Below are 22,140 nucleotides of genomic sequence, written 5' to 3' on the forward strand. Positions count from 1 at the left end.
TGTCGCATCAGTGTGAACCAAGCCTTAGATTGTTGCAGAACAACTGTGAGTTGTTAACCCATTACTTCTTCACTGAAAAATACAGTTTTATATAACTCTGAAATGTACATTATTTTTTCATTTTTTTTTTTTTACTTAAACTGTTATTTTGATCTTTGGCAGTTTACTGTTTACCTTTGTACTATTTAAGGTTATTCACTGGACTTAAACTGTTTAAATTTCAATAAAAAAAAATGGAAAAATGGGATGTTTGAAAACTTTTGACCAGTAGTGTATATGGATCTTTCCCTTACAGAGTAGTTACAACAGTCAAATAAATGGGGTGGGAGCAGGTTTAGGTATAGTTAGGATTTGACTGAACTTCTACATTAAGGGTAGTCCCTATTCCTAAATGGCTGCCAAAAGTATGTAATCCTCCACAACTAAACAACATTTTTAGTCTGTGTCCTGTATGGGAGATTCCCCTGTTATTTTCTGTCCCAGAGGCACAGCAGAAAATAACAGGATTTGTGAGGAGACACTCCACAGTTATCATCAGAATGGGTTTCCCCAATGAAAGATCTCTCCTCACCTCCTGATTCAGGTGAAATGTATTTAAATCTCAGATATCAGTGGTCTGGTGTTTACCTTTTTATTTACTTGTGTTGTGTTATCATGACAAGATCAAAAGACCTCTAAAGCATTCAGACATAAATTTGAAATCAATAATTGCACTGTAATGAAAATAACCTGGTGGCATTGATATTAAAAAGACTGCTCATTTGTACAAAACTGGCAAGTCCAGTAAATTCTGCCCAATCACTGACTCTCTTTTTCTAAAAGAAGTTTTCAAAAACACCAAAAATTACACTGGCATTATAGATAACTCATGCAAAAGTTGGTGCCAAAGTGCATACATCCAAAAGTGATTTCACCAATCTGAATTGCATAAAGGTGTGCCAGCCTTTGCTGTCGAAGAAAAACATTAGAGCAGGACTAGAGTTACCACTGAACACATAGAGACAAAGACCAGGCCTTCTGGACTGACATATCGGAGATAAAGTTGCTTGGCCACAGTACAGTAGGTATGTTTGGTGCACTTTAGAGACAGTCTTCCAGAAGAAGAATCTCATACCAACTGTGAAATATAGTCATGGAAAGGTTATGGTCTGGGGTTGTTTTGCTGTTTCAGGGCATGGGAGGCTTGCAGTCATCGGGATTTGCTAAAAGAAAATAGGCTGTTCACTTTGCAGGGGAAGTTGCACTTTGCAAAGGAATCTTCCCCATGGCTTAGTGAATGTGGTACAGTTTCACTTTGAAACGAATATCCAATCCGACGCTAAGTTCTAGGGACAATTACCTTTGCAAAATGTTTATCAAGTTGCATTTATTATGTCAATATTGTATCAAGGTGTGCTTGAAGAGAATATGAGGACACATGTCAGAAAGTTGAAGTTGAATTGTAAATTAATCTTTCAACATGATAATAATCTGAAGCACTCTAGCAAATCCACCAAGGAATCGTTTAGAAGAAATGGAGGATTATGAACTGGTCTATTTAAAACCCTAATCTGAATCCCAATGAAATGTTGCAGAGGACTTTGAAACAGCCAATTCAGGCAATTCACCAACTATACAAACAAATATACAAACAAACAAATGGCAACCACCCCAACCTATAGCTAGCCATTGCAGCAACAAGGCAAATGGAAGGGCAACACACATCAAAAACAAATGAAAAATCCCAGCTCACTTGTCAGCCTGCAACAAAACCAAATTGACCCTGTCTCACAGTTCACGTTAAAAACAAAAGGATTAGTCGCACATTAATTTATGTGTAAGCTGCAGTGGCCATTTCAAGGCACCCCAGTTTACTGCAGTCTTAACTTAAAAATGTTGAGAGTCTCCCAAACTGGAGCACATATAGTAGTGGATAGATAAAGGGCAGACTTGTTTTGAGCACGCACAGGATACCTTCAGCTGCTTGTGCCCTTGTTGGGTGTCCTGTATGTCCCTATACCTTTAAGGAGGGCTGGGCTCCCTCCAGGAGAAAGGTGTTGTTTTAATGATAATTGTTAAATCAGTGTAAAAAAATTGTTTTCCTGCTGGGTAGTTGGTATGAGCGCTGGAAAATGTTTTGTATTGTTCTTTGAAATCCCCAGTTCATATGCACACTGCTTTAAAAACGCTGGGTGTAAATTTATTGGATTGGTTGCAGCAATAAAAACCTGACAGAGGTTCCACCGCTTCCACATTCTGTCCAAGTATTTTTTTTTTTTACGTTTTGGCTTGACATACATTTTAATGGAAGCCACTTTTAATTTCTTTAAATGCAAGAGAAAAATTAAGCTTCATGAATATCTATCTGTATATCTTGTATGAATAAATGCAGAGAGATATAAACCAGCAGATATTTGCAAGTTCTAAAAAACATATTATCATACCTTCCAACTTTTTGAGATGAGAATAAGGGACACCTATTAGCAAAAGGTTGTAGGCATAGGACACACCCCCTGTCACGCCCCCTTAAAATGATTAAAAAAAAAATGATTAGTTAAACCCACAAGTCCTTTTTTTTTAGCAGTACTATTGCTTTATACATTTTTCTATTTTATTTTACCAATGAAGCAATTTAGAAATTAGATTTAGCACCGGGAAACACTTTTGGAAAGATGAATGGTGCATTTTATATACAACTTTATAGATCAGACCAAAATGAGGGACAAATGAGGAAGAAAGGGGGACAGGGGGACTTTGTTCCTTACCCTGTTTAAACGACCACTATGACTGTGGTCTCTGTAGGCATGGGGATTTTAGGTCTCCCTCCGGACCCTCTGTGATTGCTTTGTCGTACTCCCGTAGCCTTATATACATCCCATCCAGTTCATTTCTGCTTACCTTTTTTTGTTTCTTTGGTTTTTTTTTTGGTCTGGTGTTTTGTACTAGCACTTGATGGTGCTAGTCCAAAAAGCCAGGAAACAAACAAAAAAAAAACAAAGAAACAAAAAAAGGTAAGCAGAAATGTACTGAATGGGATGTATATAAGGCAAAGCAATCCATGATGTCCATACTTCGATGTTCATGATAAGCAGACAGCACCCCAGACACATCACAGAGGGTCCGGAGGGAGACCTAAAATCTCCATGCCTACAGAGACCACCGTCATAGTGGTCGTTTAAACAGGGTAAAGAGACTACAATACTATTCTCAGGTGTCTTCCCTGGTGGATGAAGTCTGCTCTATCCCTCGATCCATTCTACAGATGATTATTTGGATTAACTCTTTTGGGACTTTTTTTCATTATATGCGGATCGCTTCCACATGTTTTTTTTTCACTTATCACATATTAGTGTACATTTTTTCAAAGAAGTTTTTCTTTATTTTTCACTAATTTTACATTGTGTTCACTATTGATGCTTTTAGTGCCACTTATAGATTGTTCACTTATGTTATTGTTGTGATTTTTTTCATTTCATTTTATGTTTTATCACTTATCAGTTTATCACGGTTGAACTTTTTTTGATCCATCACCAGGGTCTATTTCTATTTCTCCAATTTTTGAGCGCTGTACCCCATATTCCACATGTTTTAATAATTTTTGTATCACAAATTTTTGGTACTGGCAGCTGTTTTATGCATTATTTCATTTAATTTTATATTACAATTTATTCACATTTATATCTAGCGCAGTGTTTTCCTTTTGGATTTTTTTTACTGGACTTTGTTCCTAATCAGGGACGGACCCTCGAAATTAGGGACAGTTGGGAGCTATGTATTCTCACATTAGGCTCTACATTTACCAGTCCGGTTTTCATCATAGTTAAATAAATACTGAACATCTTGAAGCAATACACAGTCTTGTTAAAACTAGCTTAAAAGATGTGTTTAATATCTGAAAGTAACTCTGTTGAACTCATCCTAATCTTGGACAAACACTTGCCGCACCCATGGTATTGCTTCATTAAGTATTTACTTACTACTACTATAAGGTCACGTCAAATATTTAAATATGCCAGTGTATATCTGAGTGATAGCCTGAAAAGGAACTGTGAAAAATGGTTTCAGATAATAAGAGAAAATACTTCTTATTTCCTTGCTGTGTTAAAAGAATGTACATTAGAATATGGCTGTGTGCCTGGTACTTTTAAAGATTACCTGTTGTCAGGATGTTCTGTATTAAAGGTACACTGTAATCAGACATAGAAATGTAGCATTAACAGTGGATATAATCTGCCTAAAGTAGACATATCAAAACTTTGCAAGTCTGCATTAAAGCTATATTACTGTTTTTTTTTTTTTCCCAAAAACAATTATCGAGTTATAAAATAGTCCCTAATTGCAAACCTATGGAGTACTTGAGAGTACGACCCTAAATTAAAACTGTATTACACTGCAACATGGCAGTTTTTCAGTATATCTAACTCTTGATCATGATAAAGTCAAAACACAGGCCTAATGTTTAAAGCCCTGTACACACGATCGGTTTGTCTGATGAAAACAGACCGATGGACCGTTTTCATCGGACAAACCGATCGTGTGTGGGCCCCATCGGTTTGTTTTCCATCGGTGAAAAAAAATAGAACATGTTTTAAAATTTTCCTATGGATAAAAAAACAATAGAAAAAAAACGATCGTCTGTGTGGAAGTCCATCGGTCAAAAATCCATGCATGCTCAGAATCAAGTCGACGCATGCTCGGAAGCATTGAACTTAATTTTTCTCTGCACGTCGTAGTGTTTTACTTTTCCGCATTTGGATACGGTCGGATTTTGACTGATGGTGTGTAGGCAAGACTGATGAAGATCAGCTTCATCGGATATCCGACGAAAAAATCCATCGGAATAAATTCCATCAGATATCCGATTGTGTGTACAGGGCTTAAGAGATTTTTTTTACAGTTCTCAAGCTTTGCTGAGTATGCTGCTGAAAACCAGCTTACTGGCCAAACCATGAATTGTTCTATTGGAGAAAAAAAATAATTTGAACTGGATCCAAGGCCTAAATGTAATGGTACATAAACCTCATCTTTCTCAGTAGACCCACTGTGTCTTATCTCTAAGGTCTACTGATTTAATTTCTGGTGACAACTTCTCAATGGCTCAACTCATGTTGTCCTCAGCTCAGAGTCAATGCTCCCTTATTGCTGAAACCAATGAGTTGTCACTCCATCGCTGCTCTCTTGCTATCTGACGGGATTAAATCTTTCAGCCAGTGATAAAAAGACATCTATTAGGGAAAGTAGAAACTGATTTAGTCTCTAGAGAGGTACCAATAGCAACTGAAACATGTTTGATATGGCCTCAACCGTGTCTATTTTTCATAAAGCATGTTCCTCCCGGAGAATGGTCCCAGTGCAGGCCATAAGAACTACAACAGTTTTACTGGTTAACATCCATTCTTTACCTCCCAAGAAAGTCTTCCCAGTAAACAATTAACAGATTATTTGCGCTTTAGTTGTAGATTGTCTTTGTTTACGTAACTTTAAATTGTGAGCTTTATCAACTATTTTTAGTTAGAGGTGTTTCAGAGTTGTTCCCTACAGTAGACTAATAAGCAGATGAGCAGTTGTAAAATGAGTGTTTTAGACTTATACCTAAGGCAGTTGTATTCTGTTACATGTACTGCCTTGGGCTCCAATCTATTTTATTGCTGGTGTAAACTCATTAAGGTATTTAACCTTTGCTTAATAGGCCTCAACCACAACAGTCAAATTCATTGTTTTCTAGCCAGTGGTGTTAAAGCAGAACTAAAGGCATTTTGGATAGAATAAGGGAGGGTTAAAAGACTACCAGGTTATTTTTTGTTGTATGTATCCCATTAGGGCAATTTCCCTTCACTTCCTATCCCATAGCTAGAACAGGAAGTGAAAGGAGATTCCTTCAAAGTGGGGGATATCCTGGGGTGTCACCAGGGTCACTAGAACTAGTGTCCCCTTTGGAAGATTTCCCATATTTTCCTGCTCTGGTGACAATCCAAATTGCAGGATTTTCTTTTACTTTCACTCTAACAGTAACAGATAACAGGAAACAAGACAAACAGAGGGGCAAATCTCCCAAATGGGACACAGAAAACAATGAAAACCGGACAGGTGTTCTAATCCCTCTCCATTCTAAAACATCTAAAACTAAAATAATGTTTTGTCTTTAACTCCCTTCCTGCATGGCCTATTGTAATAGGATGGCTGGACAGGTGCTCTGTTATCCTGGGTGGATGTCATATGACGTCCTCCCGCCTATGCACCTTGTGCTTACCCTAGGGGCCATGCAGCGGTGTGATCTGTGGCCCACTGTGTCCACCAGATACAGCAGAACAGACATTGTTGTACCGGGGCACTTTCACGTCAGTTGTAAACAAATATTGGCTTGTCATTCATAGTCATTATACACTATTATGATCTCTGTGATTAGTCACAGTGGGGTAGATTCACGTACCTTTTACGGCGGCTTATCTCCAGATACGCCGCCGAAATTTGAAATCCGCGCCCGCGTATCGTTACGCCGATTCTCAAAGGCAGATAGGCTTAAAAAATAGGCTTCCTCCACCGACGTAACTTGATTGCGGTGGCGTAGAATTGTGTGCAATATAACGTTGGCCGCTAGGGGCGCTTCCGTTGTTGTCGGAGTAGAATATGCTAATTACCTAGATACGCCGATTCACAAACGTACGTACGCCCGGCGCAATTTATTTACGTCGTTTACGTTAGGCTTTTTCGGCGTAAGGTTGTTCCTGCTATTAGGAGGCGCAGCCAATGTTAAGTATGGACGTCGTTCCCGCTTCGAAATTTGAATTTTTTACGTCGTTTGCGTAAGTTGTTCGCGAATAGGGCTGGACGTAATTTACGTTCATGTCGAAACCAATACGTCGTTGGGCCGTACTTGGGAGCAATGCACACTGGGATATGTACACGGACAGCGCATGCGCCGTCCAAACAAAACGTCAATCACGTCAGGTCATCATATATTTACATAAAACACGCCCCCCTTCCACATTTGAATTACGCGCGCTTACGCCGGCCCCATTTACGCTACGCCGCCGAAACTTACGGAGCAAGTGCTTTGTGAATACTGCACTTGCTCCTGTAAGTTACGACGGCGTAGCGTAAATACGATACGCTGCGCCGATGTATCATTGCGCGACCCTACCTGAATCTACACCAGTGATTACATGGTACAAGACCACAGTGAACCTGTACCATGTGATAGATGTGGCCAATCACAGCTATCGCAATAATACACAATGGCACATTTATGGATGCCATTCACAATGTAAAAATGATTGCTTATACATTGCTCATCACTGTAATAAGCACTCATGTAAAAAAATAAATCCTGATCACCTCCCCAGGGCAGTACAGTGTCACTTCAGTGACTGTTCTGCTCAGTTAACAGTATGTAAACAAAGTTTTAAAAAAAGAACAAAATAGTAAAAAGGAATATATAATTTTATTTTACATAGTGTCATCAGTCAGTGTACCTGATCACTGCAACATCAGTCATATGGTGACACTGCACTGCTCTAGTGACAGTATGTAAAAAATAATTTGAAAACAAGTTATTTAATTTAATTATTATTTATTTTCTGAAAATATTGTTTCTTTATATATTCAGTTTTGGAAAGAATGTATCCTTCTCAACAAAAAAAAACACAAATACTGTTAGAAATGTGTTCAAGAAAAAAATTCCATCCTTCTCCTTCATTTCACTATGGGCGAAAATGAACATTGATTTAACTTATAATTCTTAAAATAGAAACATTTTGAATGAAATTCTACTAGTAGATGTATAGTGTATACATAAGGCTACACCAGCTTGATACATAATTGGGTCTGATTGACACGGCTCATCTCAAAAGTTTACATACTCTGGTGATTTTGGCCTGATAACATACACACAAGTTGACACAAAGGGGTTTGAATGGCTATTAAAGGTAACCATCCTCACCTGGAATCTGTTTGCTTGTAATTAGTGTGTGTATATAAAAGGTCAATGAGTTTCTGGACTCCTGACAGACCCTTGCATCTTTTATCCAGGGCTGCACTGACGTTTCTGGATTCTGAGTCATGGGGAAAGCAAAAGAATTGTCAAAGGATCTGTGGGAAAAGGTAGTTTAACTGTATAAAACAGAAAAGGGATACAAAAAGATATCCAATGAATTGAGAATGCCTATCAGCAGTGTTCAAATTCTAATCAAGAGGTGGAAAATGAGGGGTTCTGTTAAAACCAAACCACAGTCAGGTAGACCAACTAAAATTTCAGCCACAACTGCCAGGAATAGTTTGGGATGCAAAGAAAAACTCACAAATAACTTCAGGGGGAAATACAGGACTCTCTGAAAACATGTGGAGTGGCTATTTCAAGCTGCACAATAAGGAGGCACTCGAAGAAACATGGGCTGCATGGTCAAGACGCCAGAAGAAAGCCATTACTACGCAAATGCCACAAAGTATCCTGCTAATAATACGCCAAACAGCACAGAGACAAGGCTCAAACTTTCTGGCACAAAGTCATTTGGAGTGATAAGACCAAAATTGAGCTCTTTGGCCACAACCATAAACGCTACATTTGGAGAGGAGTCAACAAGGCCTATGATGAAAGGTACGGAGGTGGATCGCTGATGTGTTGGGGATGTGTGAGCTACAAAGGCAAATTTGGTCAAAATTGATGAATTCAGTATGTTATCAAAAAATACTGGAGGAACATTTGCATTCATCAGCCAGGAAGCTGCACATGGGGACGTACTTGGACATTCCAACATAACAATGATCCAAAAAACAAGGTCGAGTCGACCTATCATTGGCTACAGCAGAATAAAGTGAAGGTTCTGGAGTGGCCGTCTCCTGACCTCAATATTATTGAGCCACTCTGTGGAGATCTCAAACGTGCAGTTCATACAAGACAGCCCAAGAATTTAAAGGAACTGGAGCCTCATTCACAAATACCACAAAGACTTCATGCTGTCATTGATGTTAAAAGGGGGCAATACACTGTATTAAGAACTGGGGTATGTAAACTTTTGATCAGGGTCATTTGACTAGTTTCTGTTGTCATTATGATTCAAAAAGAGTAAACACAGTTAATTGATAATAAATGGCTTCAGCCAGACACTAACCATGAGTGAAAGAAACATTTTTGTGTTATCATTCTTATTCTCTGAAAAATGGCCAAGAAATCATTAATTATGCCAGGGTATGTAAACCTATGAGCACAACTGTAGGTATGAGTATGAATGTTTTTTTTTTTTTTGCTATCCCACACTTCTCCCTTAAAGTGGTAAACCCTCTCCTATACCCAGTGAAGTGAATAGCCTCAGATGATACGCAGGGATGAAACAAATCTTCCTACATACGTTTTGCATGTACATCTGCTGTTTTTCTCTTTCTACACTCTTTAGAAAGTGCAGATTGTGTTACAAAGCTTGTTTCCTCATTTAGCAGTGGGTGTGGAGTCTGGGCATACACTGTATGAGAGCTGATTGAAGGAAAGGGACACACCCCCACGCCACATAGGCAGCGGAAGAAAGGAACAAGCAGAGCTGTACTGTAAATATTTAAGAAAAGCTAATCAGCGCAATAATATAAGTACAAAATAGTTCAGCTGCTGAACACTAGGAATCAATTCAAAAAGTTCCTGGAACAAAATATATAAAAGATAGTGCAGCGCTAATAAAGTCCATCAAATAGTCATCCCAGTGATGTTCAAATGGTGATTAGATGCAATCACATGCAGGTGATGAACGTGGATGAAAGGAACACCTCCACCAATAACAGAAATGGCCTCTCACCTCACAAGCAGGACCCTCTGTTAGACAGGGTCAATTGCGCGTTTCCCATAGGGATATATCCAGGCAATACTGCAACAACGATAAATACAAGACCAGGAGCTCATATGTACAGGAAAACGCTAAAGGGAAGTGGATCCATTCATAAAAAAAGAGGACATACCATAGTGCTCTCCATATATAAACAGTTTTAATGAAATACATTTTTTTAAAAACTCACAATCATAGGCACTAATCCAGTGCCAGGATGTACAGCGAGGAACTAGTGTGATAGTGGACGGCTGTGGGTGATGTCATGTTGTATCCCTACTGTAAATAGACCAGCTCTCTGCTAATCTTCCTCTAAGCTCCCTCCCCAACACAAATTTCCAGCTGCTGTTATCTCCTGTGTCTGAGAACTTGTCAGAAGTGACTCTGCTGATAACAGAGGAATGAAGCAGCAGGAAGACATGGGACTTAGAGCTTTGGAGAGAGATAAGTAAACACTACAAACATATGTGCCTAGGTCAGATTTCAATCAAAATCTACTTCCTCATGTGTGGCGTATTGATCAAATGGGTTATCGACGAAAGATTTATCATTCCTATTGGGAGAGAATGATCCGAAAATAAACTGATCATTTATCAAAGCATTTATCAATGTTGTATGGCCACCATTAGTCTTGCAGCCATTTTCTTGTCCCTGTCCTTTCAAGACTTTTCATCGACATCTTCCCCATTCTATAATCTACCTCTCTCTTTGTCGCATACTCTCATTCACTGTTCTATTTCATTTTTATTATTTGCACAGCAGAATTAATTTAGTCTTTGAATAAGTTGTATCCTAATTATGGTTTTCATTTTGACATTAATTTTATTATGCTTCTAGCTGTTTTACAAGAGGTTATGAGTTTTGAGGAAAGAAAAGATGCACTTTGAGGAAACATACATTATGCTTAAGAACTTTTTGTAATAAGTTTGTTTTATATTTGCCTGATTATGATGTATTTTACATTGTAATAAACCACCATGTATCTTTCCAGGATGAAGAGTTAGCCCGTCAGCTAGTTGAGCTAGGCTACAGAGGAAGTGGCGAGGTTTTAAAGAGGGAAGAGTTTGAAGCAAGAAAAGCTGTGGCAGAGGCTTCCAGACTTTCCCAGAGAACTCAACAAAAGTAAGTCACAGCTGTGTCTACTAACAACTGAATCGCATTCCACTCAGCTCCGTATGATTAGAAACAGTTTTATAAGCATGTGCTTCCCCTCGACTTCAAGTAAGGACACCAGCTACAGGTCTGATACCAAGACACATGTGTTGTGCAGATCAATTAGGGTGAGCAAGCTGGAAGATATCTGCTGTGCGACCACATTTGACTGTAAGCTACTAATTTATGAAAAGAGGATAAACATAAAAAATATGCAAGCACAACCAACAGACCATGATGAAAGCACAGGGACAGTACATATTTCTAAAAATGTATGCAGAAACAAGGGAAGCGCTGGAACACATCAAGGGTAATCACTGCCCAGAATGTCCCAAATGCCCTGTTAGTGACAGTAAAATCAAGATTTCTCTGGTAGCTTCCTCTCCGCTGTTTGATCATAGAAACATGAGTACCAATCTTGACAGCAAGAACATAGTTATTATTTAGTCTTTTGCGGCAGCCTGTTCACTTCCTTTCCGGAAGGCTCATTTGTTCCTTTTCAGATGTGCCTGAATGTGTCTTTAGGCTTTTGGAAACCAAGTAACAGACTGGAATAGACAAACCACAAGTGCCAAATACTGTCAGATACAATTCGCTGTACTTAAAAACATATTTTTCATGTGCAGCTACATGTGGCATATTTCCTTTGTGATTTAGATTTTTTTTAAGTGTAACCGAATATATGATATAGTATGTCAATTGTAAAAAGATTGGATCTGTGTAAATACATTGAAGAAGACATTGTTCTATCTAAAGAATTATATAGAAAGGTTGAACTGTGAGTTAGTGACTGTCCAGGCTGCGGGAAAGGGTTAAACTGTGAAACTCAGTTTCCGGGCTTTTTGGTCCTAGCCAGTCCAACTGTGTTATACAAAGGGGAAAGACTGAGGTCCAGGGCTCTTGGTTTGTCTTCCTGTACTGGTTGGTTCTGCTCATGGAATCGGGACTGCTGCTGAAGTCGCTGAACTGTCGGAAACATCCAAGTCATGGACAATGCCATAATGGACTCTTACCTCACAGAAGTATGCCTGAGCAGCCATGCTACTATAGTTAGAGTTCAGGAAAAGACTTTGTTCATATTGAACTGTTATGCCAACTTGCTCAGTAACATTACATTAACAGTTCTGAGCCTGGTCTGAAGTTATTTAACGGGGTGCATGTTGGTTTTGATATATCTAAAGAACCAGGGTCTGTGAAGCACAAAGGGATATGAAGTAACATCATTACAACAGGGTTAGCAAGACAAGGAAGAGGAGTGTACAGTAGTTGCTGAGAATAACCAAGTACAAGTTCAAGACAAAAAGCAACTAGTGGTTAGGCAAGGTACCTGGTAAGGTTACTGGTCCTCTGGTATTGAGGGGGTCGTTGTCTGGCTCCCTCACTAGCGGTCAGTATCCAATAGCAACTGGATCTGAACACACATTATGGAGATCCATGGACTAGTCACAGGGTATGCAAAGTGAGACAGCTAATAAGTGCGTGCATAAGATCTAAGCTAAGTGCAAGGCGGGAACCCGTTTTGTTACTCTAAGTGAGGTAACAGAGGTATACTGGACTGGTGGAGTGGGCACAGGCACAGCACGTCCCTCCTAATGCAACATACAAGTTACAGTGTATAGTGACATGGGACAAGCCGCTTTTTAGAGGAACTCTACATTCTTCTCTTGACCGCAGTCTTCGCCTGGTCCTGTGCACCGATGAGAGCGCTCTGTGCGAAAGGTGCCCCCACATGCAGGGCTAGTGACCCAATTCATCATCTGTCGTAGCCCAAGAACCAAGTGTGGATACAACTTGGCATAGTCAGCAAGGATAACACCACCTGGTACCACCCACACCACAAGTGCATCTATCCATATCTGCACATTGTCCCCTACGCACTTGTAGCTTAGATAATTTAGCTTCTTCTTCCGAGATCTTTCTGTCCTGGCTGTGCCTCAGCCTAAAATCTTCTGAGTTCTTTAGTGCATTACCTGTGCATGCCTTTGTTAACTTAAACAGCCAACCCAAGCCCTTTTCAAGCCCAAATTCAAGATGAGATTCTAAAATGCCTTGAACCACTGTTTTCAATGTCCCCCTGCTGGTGAACAAAAGTTCTGATCCGTTATTCCACATTTTCCCTGTTATTGTAAGCACAGCATATTAACGTGGAGGAGAATGATGTTACAGCAGGGTCTTCTGTTTATAATGCCATATGCCATTCCTGTCTGCAACTACAACTACAACAGCTCCATCTTGTGGTTGGTGAATAGACACTCTTGCCCTATTTTTTTAAAAGAACACACCCTGAACACATCACAGACAATACTCAATTGTTCTTTTTAAAAATGCCTCCAGCTTCATTTAACTGTTCCCGACATATAAATCTGTCACCCGCAAAGACATTTGTTGTTTGGACACTCCTTATGGATTCCACTGATTCTTTCTCTATCCTCCACCTTATTGATTACATCTAGTACATGTTGGCATTAGATGGCATACAGTGAGACTGGCAAGGTGAATCTACAAATACATTTTACAGGGTCTTTGGTTCCCTAGCTGAAATAAAATTAACAGGAGTGCAGAGATTGCCCAGAACGCAATTATGCATAGGAAAAGCCAAACGCATCACTATTTCCTATGAAAAAACATGGCAAATATGAATTTGATCGTCATAAACAGGTCTCTTTAAGAGTACTGGTGTGAAACTGTACAATGTGTGAGAAACACCCTGGGATACTTATGTAGGCCCTCTGCATGTGTGCATTCGCAGTCATTTGTTTTTGTGATATATGTCATTATTCCAATCAGCAGTTTTAAAAGTGTTTCATGCTTATACAGTATAATCATTCATCATAGTATGACATCTGCACATGTTCTTTGCCAGATACATGCATCATAAGACAAAACCAACAAAGTCAATATACAGGTTGTTAAAAATAGAACTCTCTCAGATAACCAGTTAGCACGGCACCGGTCATTTGAAAAACAAATAATGGAATGCAAATGTTTAGCAATTCCTCTATCCTTAGGGCTTGCATATGTCCTTCCGAAGAAGTGTAAGCCCTCTATACTGTATACAGGAGTTTTTGATGACAAATGTTCAGGTCCTTCAGATGTTTAATCAACATGACCTTGGGTTTGACATGACACAGGTGTGTTTGGGTAGCTTTTGACTATACCAAGTCCAATTCTTTACATGGCAAACAGTGTTTAAATGAACTTCAGGAAAACAGCTAAATACACAGTGGAATACATATAGTATATGTGGACTGTGTTACCTGCAAATTCATTTGTAAGACCTTTAAGCTTGTTTTTTGTTCCAGGCACCATTGCCAGACAGCAGTCGGCTCTTAGATATCTTAATAGACTATACTACAGTCTGGTCCAAGATCCAGTCTGTGATTGGATAATAAAGGAGCAGCACACCGATTAGTTTATCTCGTGTTCTTTCTTCTTGTAAGCATGTTCACAAGCTTAGACTGACAGCACTGTGCAAAACAATAAAAACAAAGGGCCAGATCCACGTACAGCGGGCGCAACTTAATTTTTGGGATTTAAGTTACACCGCCGCAAAATTTCTACCTAAGTGCCCGATCCACAAAGCACTTACCTCGAAAATTTTGAGCGGTGTAACTTAAATCCGTCCGGCGCAAGGCGTTCCCAATCTAATGGGGCGAGTCCCATTTAAATTAGGCACGCTCCCGTGCCGGACGTACTGTGCATGCTCCCGACGCGATTTTCTCGACGTGCATTGCGCGAAATTACGTTGCGCCGAGTTTTGTGAATCGCACCGGGTAAAAAAAGTTGCGTCGGAAAAAAAAAAAAGATGCGGCAGGAAAAAAAAAATGTAAAAAAAAATTTGATATCGCCTCGGGAAAGAAGGGTCTACTTTTACATGGTGTACTAACTTTACACTTTGTAAAAGCAGCCCTAATTTTGCGTTTGCAAACTAACAACTTACGGAGACTTCACGAAGGGAAACCGCTTTGTGGATCTCCGTAAGTGCTAATTTGCATACCCGACGCTGGATTTCGAAGAGAAATGCCCCCAGCGGCGGCCGCGGTACTGCATCCTAAGATCCGACAGTGTAAGTCCCTTACACATGTCGGATCTTCTGCCTATCTATGAGAAACTGATTCTGTGGATCAGTTCCATAGATAGAAACAGGGATACAGCGGCGTATCAGTAGATACGCCAGCGTATCCCTTTTGTGGATCAGGCCCAAAGTCCCTTTATGGCGCTGCAACAATGTGAAGCAAGACTCAGTCCAATATGTGAAAGTGAGATACACGATACCCAGTGCGGCCGTCAACCATTGGAGGATGTTCTTGTGTTCCTGTGCAAAACAATAGAACATGAATGTCTCAAAGTCCTGGCCTTATCTTTTTCTGACTGACTGCTGTTCTGCAGGGGGTTATATGAGGCTAATGCTAAGACAGAACATATGCTACTTCAATGTAATGTACAGTATGTAATTAAACAGTAAGGTCCCTTTCACACAGGTGTCTCTACTAAGTGGAATCTGCTTGCTCAGCAGGAGATCTCACCACTGATCACTGCTGAGCAGGTGGATGACAGGTCCGTGTCTGCTCTGTAAGGCAGAGTGGGGATGGACACAGTCCCGCTCTCCTCTATGAGGCAATCAGATGGAAATGAACCGCCTGTCCGTTTCCAACCGATGCCATCCGATCTGCCGGACAGATGGAAAATACGACCACCATCCCTCTGTTTTTGGCCGCTGACATCCACCCCTCTATAGAGGACAATGCAGGGTCTCATCAGGTCCGCCAGAAAAACAGACAGGCAGACCTGATCGGACAGCCTGTGTAAAAGGGCCCTAAGTGCTTCTGCACGTATAGTTTTTTTTGCAATCACCCTGCAAAGTTGCACTTCACCCAATTCTCTGAAGTCAAATGCCAAATATAACGTTTTTCTTGAACTAACAGTTAAGAAACATCTTCACTAGTAACAATACCAAGTTTTGAAAAATCTAGGACCCCTGGATTGCATACTGTCATTCAAATCTAGTTGTCTAATCTGAGCCTTTATAGGGCCAGTTGTTAGTTATATACAATATTTCCCCACATCATACCCCCCACCACCACCACCACCTCTCTACATTTCCTTTCTTCTTCCTTTCTTCCCTCTCCTCCCCTTCTCCATTTTTCTTCTCCAACCTGAATTATTTATGTGATGTCTACCCTTTGGAGATACATTTAAAGCCCCACTTTATATTTCCTCCCCAGGTGATGATAGATATTGTTGATATTGTCCTTGATTTAGGCATGCTTTTTTGTAAATATCAGTGACAAGTAATGTGAACGCTGACACTGCAAGCCGCTACAGAGAAAGTTAGCTGGGTGTGGAGACACATGGGGCCAGATCCAGAGAGAGAGTACGCCGGCGTATCTACTGATACGCCGGCGTACTTTCAAAATTCCTGCGTCGTATCTTTAGTTTGAATCCTCAAACCAAGATACGACGGCATCTGGGTTCGATCTGACAGGCGTATGGCTTCGTACGCCTTTGGATCGTAGATGCAATACTTCGGCGTCCGCTGGGTGGAGTTTGCGTCATTTTCCGCGTCGGGTATGCAAATTAGCTTTTTACGACGATCCACGAACGTACGCGCGGCTGTCGCATTCTCTTACGTCGTCTCTAGTCGGCTTTTTCCGGCGTATAGTTAAAGCTGGTATTTTGCGCGTATAGATAGACTTGCCATGTTAAGTATGGCCGTCGTTCCCGCGTCGAAATTTGATTTTTTTTTTGCGTAAGTCGTCCGTGAATAGGGATGGACATAATTCACGTCTAAGTAAAAAAAATGACGTTGTTGCGACGTCATTTAGCGCAATGCACGGCAGGAAATTTAGGGACGGCGCATGCGCAGTTCATTCGGCGCGGTGGCGCGCTTCATTTAAATGAAACATGCCCCCTACTCGCCGATTTGAATTACGCGCCTAGAGATACACTACGCCGCCGTAACTTATGGTGCAAATTCTTTGTGGATTTGAAGAATTCAAAAGTAAGTTACAGCGGCGTAGTGTATCTCACATACACTACGCCTATCTAAATGTATGTGGATCTGGCCCATGATTCCTAGTTATGCCCCTGAATTAATATTCCCTTTTTTTTTATATAATCTTTATTTATTTATGGAAGCCAGGACATTACAGCTCATGTTACAGTTTCTGGAGGTAAAAACATCTAGCAATGCACCAGTCCTTCCTTTTTTTTTCCAATTCAACAACAAAGAGGCATAAACACACAAATGACATAAATGAAAAAAATTGCACAATATATAAAAAAAAGTCTAAACCAGTCATTAGCATGAGAAATGCAAGAAGTCAGGTGACACCTTGGCGGCGAGGCTTCAACCCACACAGCTAGTGAGCCGAACCGCCTATCTCTAAATTGCAGAATATAAAACAAAATTATCCTCCGAAGAGGTGCTAGCAGGCTTGTGGCATGGCCTAACAGCTCCCCGGACCGGACCGAAAGCATTGACCATCGCATATGCTGAGGGTTGGGTCAGCCGGGCACGCACAGGGGGAGGGGGGCGACCTAGCACCTCCAACTGACCTCCCTCCGCAGCACACCTCCGCCCGGGCCTCCCCAATTCAGGGCCTCTGCACCCCGGTGACACAAAAGTGTCGATCCCCCGAACTGATCAGGGAATTCCGTAATGGCAGAGTGCCCTAGTCCGTCAAGCCAGCCGGCCACCCAGCTCCGCATCTATCTCTTAATGCTTATCAAGCGAGCCACCTACGAACAAACGGCCCTTACAGACTGAAACTAAGACAAACAAACAAAACGACAAAAGAAGAAAGAAAGGGGGGGGGGTACAAACTAAGAAAGAAAAGAGAATAGGATAGACGAGAACATACCTGGAATCTCACATCCAGCTCCACCTCCATCCCAGGCCCCGCCAGCACATCAGCACATATTTTATAGCTAGGAGAGAAAAAAAAAGGAAAACCACTCGTCCCAACTCCCACTATCCGCTAGACATCCATGTGATATGTCTAGCACGTTTCAGCCCACTGCTCCCACCTGAGAACCTCTAGGCCGCCCTTTGAGGGATGGCTCCGCAAGCTCCAACAGGGCCACATCCAAGCTGGAGGACACATGACCCGGATTCGGGACATGTGCATCCCAGGTCGACCAAGTTGCAGAGAAGCGATCTCGGGCACCCCTGCAGGTGGCAATCCAATCCTCCGCCTCCCTGATGTCGCTCACCTTACGACACCATTCCTCCCTGCCTGGGATTTGCGGGCGCTTCCAGTATATGGGAAGCAACTGCTTAGCTGCGTTCAACATGTGAGGCAGCACACTTTTCCTGTACTGGCTCACTGGCATGGGAGGAATGTGTAACAAGAAGTGGACTGGGGAGAGGGGAATGTCTGTGCCCGTTATCTCTTTGATCTGGGACTTAATATCCTCCCAGTAGGGCCTGATCACTGGGTAGTCCCACCAAATTTGCATAAGGGTGCCCCTGTGACCGCAGCCCCTCCAGCATCGATCTGACATGGATGGGCAAGAACCACAAGTAGCCTCCCAGCGGGGCCAGTGGGGAGACAGGGGGCGCCATTGGTAAAGTGGCATTGAGGCGATCCCAGGATCGAAGAGCCTGGACCGTCAGTGGAGAAGCAAGGTCAGACAACCCCCTGTGTTCCCGGGCCAACCACGGGGCATAGGACAAGTTTCTGCCCGCCATGTATTTTTCTAGGGAGACCCAGAGTTTGGATTTAGCGTGGAAGCGCCAGTTAAGGATCCTCTGGAGGACAATGGCCTATGGTACCTTTGAATGTCCGGGAGGCCTAGACCCCCACGTCCCTTGGGCGGCTCAGCAGTCTGAGCGCGATTCTTGGCTTCATATTGTTCCACACAAAGGTCGAGATCAAGCTAGACATCTATGTGAAAAAAACTCCTAGGCAAGGACATGGGTATCATTTGCATGTAGAACAGTATGCGTGGGAGAATATTCATTTTTATGACACTAAGGCCCCGTACACACGACCAAACATGTCTGCTAAAACTGGTCCACGGGCCAGTTTCAGCAGACATGTTCGGTCGTGTGTAGGCCCGAGCGGACAGGATTCCAGCAAACATTTGCCCGCCGGGCCTTTTCCCAGCGGACAAATATTCCTGGACTTGTTTTAAAACAGTCCGCTGGAATCCTGCCCGCTCGGACATGTTCGGTCGTCTGTACAGACCTACCATACATGTCCGAGCGCCCGCCATCCCTCGCATGCATCGAATGACTTTGAGGCATGCGTGGAAGCATTTAACTGGCAGGCCCGCCCACGTCGCCGCGTCATCGTCACGGCGACACCGCGGACACGCCCCGTATTGTTTACGCGCGGATTTCTGTACGATGGTTAGTACAGCCATCGTACAGAAATCCCCGGCCAGACATGTACGGTGAAAACGGTCCGGCGGACTGCTTCGATCGTACATGTTTGGTCGTCTGTACGCGGCCTTAGTCGCCCCATCCAGGTGAATGCTGTCTTAGTCCACAGGGCCAGATCTTTTTTCACAGTTGTCAGCAAGGAAGGGAAATTAGTCGCATACAGTGTGTCAAACCTATCCGTCAGCCGTATACCCAAATATTTCAGGGACGATTTAGCCCAGGTGAATGGGAAAGCAATTTGTAGCCTCTCCGTCAGAGAGGGTGATAACCGGATGGGCAAGATCTCTGACTTAGTGTAATTTATTTTTAAAATTAGAAAGTGACCCGAAGTGTCAGAGTTCTCGCATCAGGTTAGGCAGAGAGATCAGGGGGTTCGTCAGGTGGAAGAGCACATCGTCAGCGTACGCTGAAAGTTTGTGCTCCGTATGACCCACCATCAGCCATTTGATATCAGTGTGGCGAAAAGTGGCGAAAGTGGACAGCCCTGCCTCGTGCCATTTCTGATCGAGAATCTAGGGGACAGAAACCCGTTGACCTTAACTTGAGCACTCGGATCTGAGTACAAGGCCATGATCCATGCTAACATATGCGTGCGCAAACCTATAGCCTCCATAATATTCCCTTTTAAACTAGTTTAAGTTCCTATTGTAGAGAAAATGCATAACATAATATTTTATATTCTTAGAAATATACACAGTTTAGTACATCTATTTCTCTCGCTTTTTTGCTGTTGGAAAATAAAGATTTCTAAAGTGTTTCCAACCCAATAATATAGAGCCTATGGTAGAGCTTTTAATAAGGTGAGATTCATCCTAACATTAGTTAAGTTACAGGAGTCCGCTTTATAGCTCCAGAAGACATTTTATGTCTTCCTCTGCTCCATGAATTCTAATTGTATCCACCCCTGTGTAAATAACTCAACAATAAAGGAAATACCTTTAAACCAGAACTATTCAGTAACATATGATCATAATGTCTTTCTTAAGTGTTTTATTATTTCAGTTGGGGAGCAGCTTATATACAGTCAAGGCATAGCAAATGAAACACAATCCTATTTATACACCTGCTCAACAAAAATATACTATCCTGGAGGAAAATTACATTGTACTGCAAAGCCTGACTGCTCCATAAACAAAACAAAATTCAAATTACACTGTTTCCTAAAGGCAAGTATGGAATTATGTTGAATTGACCTTGCATCTACGTTATGAAACAGAATAAAATATTTAAAAACCTTCACCGCAGCAAAGAAAGCATATACCTATATAATTTTGGTTTGTATCTTTCCGTACATTTCCTTGTAGCTTAAGGGTTTGGTTTTTATGGCTTTTTCATATGTGTGGGTAATAGTATTATACAGTATAGCTATAACCCGTTTTTCCACGTAACCCAATCATTAGTCCCCAAGTCATTAAAGACATAAATGAATGATGACACACATCCAGTGCTCTTGTGAAAAAGATGCATTTCATAATCTCATACAGCAATTGCAAGGCTAGCTGTTGTGCTAGAGATAGGGAATACCACTGATGTTGCCCAAGTCTCATGCCCCATACACACAACCGGGTTTTCTGATGGGAAAATTGCAAAGAGAGCTTTTGGCCGGGAATCCCAGCCATGTGTATGCTCCATCACAGTTTTTCCGACGGGAAAACTGCCAGAATCGGCCAGTAAAAAAAAAAAGAGAACCAGAGAACGGCCGTTTTTGGCAGTTGTCCTGTGGGGAAAAAGACCGATGGAGCATACACATGGTCGGGATTCCGGAGGAAAAGATCTCATCTGAGTTTGTCCGATGGGTAAACCAAATGTTTGTACGGGGAAAAAGTAGAGAGTAGGTTCTCGGTTTTCCCCTCGGGATTTCCGACTGACCCTTTGCCGTTGAGAATCTTGGTCATGTGTACAGGGCATCATATGTATTTAGCATGTATGTTTTCTAGCAGTGCATGCTAGGTTTTCTAATAACAAAAGCCAAGCACTATCTATGCACGTGCTAACTGTACTTTTCTAAATGTATGCATGAGCAGCCAGAGAAAGAGGGTAATATGTTCTACTTCCCCATGCTGCAACAAAGGTCTTCCTTTATTTTACTGGCTGTGGGAAACACAATTTGAAGGGAATCTGTGTGGAAAGAAATCTGGAAGCTGCCATGGCAGACTTGAAGTTGTTATTTAAACAAAGCTTTACAACATAACACAGAAGTTCTCTATTTTTTTCTTTCAAACAAAGCCTCGCCTGGTTTTTACTAGGGCTTTAGAAAAATCAAAGCTAAAAAAGTCAGAGATGACTTAAAATATAATTGCTAAACACTGTGGGGCAGATCCACAAAGATCTGCCCCGGCGCAGCGTATCTGAGATACGCTACACCGCCGTAACTTACTTCTCTTTGGTTCTAATCCAGAAAGAATTTGCGCCGTAAGTTACGGCGGCGTAGTGTATCTCTTGTGGCGTAAGGGCGCGGAATTCAAATTGGGTGGGTAGGGGGCGTGTTTCATTTAAATGAAGCACGTCCCCGTGCCAAATGAACTGCGCATTGCGCGAAATTACGTCGCAAGGACATCATTGTTTTGACTTGGACGTAAATTACGTCCATCTCGCGATTCACGGACGACTTACCAAAACGAAAAAAAAATATTCAAATTAAACGCGGGAACGACGGCCATACTTAACATAGCAGGTTTAACTATACGCCACAAAACAGCAGCTTTAACTATACGCCGGAAAAAGCAGACTAGAGACGACGTAAAAGAATGCGACGGCCGCTCGTACGTTCGTGGATCGTCGAAAATAGCTAATTTGCATACTCCACGCGGAAAA

General features: G+C 41.7%; 1 protein-coding gene across 1 annotated transcript in view; it reads left to right on the plus strand.

Moving 5' to 3' along the window:
- CFAP299 (cilia and flagella associated protein 299) overlaps nucleotides 1–22,140 on the plus strand; it is a 632,736-nt gene that overhangs the window by 49,553 nt on the left and 561,043 nt on the right. The window contains exon 2 of the mRNA XM_040325089.1: nucleotides 10,777–10,907. Coding sequence (XP_040181023.1) covers nucleotides 10,777–10,907 — 131 coding nt within the window. The remainder of the gene's footprint in view (nucleotides 1–10,776; nucleotides 10,908–22,140) is intronic.

Source organism: Rana temporaria, chromosome 1, assembly GCF_905171775.1.
Source record: "Rana temporaria chromosome 1, aRanTem1.1, whole genome shotgun sequence".
Classification (NCBI taxonomy): Eukaryota; Metazoa; Chordata; class Amphibia; order Anura; family Ranidae; genus Rana; species Rana temporaria.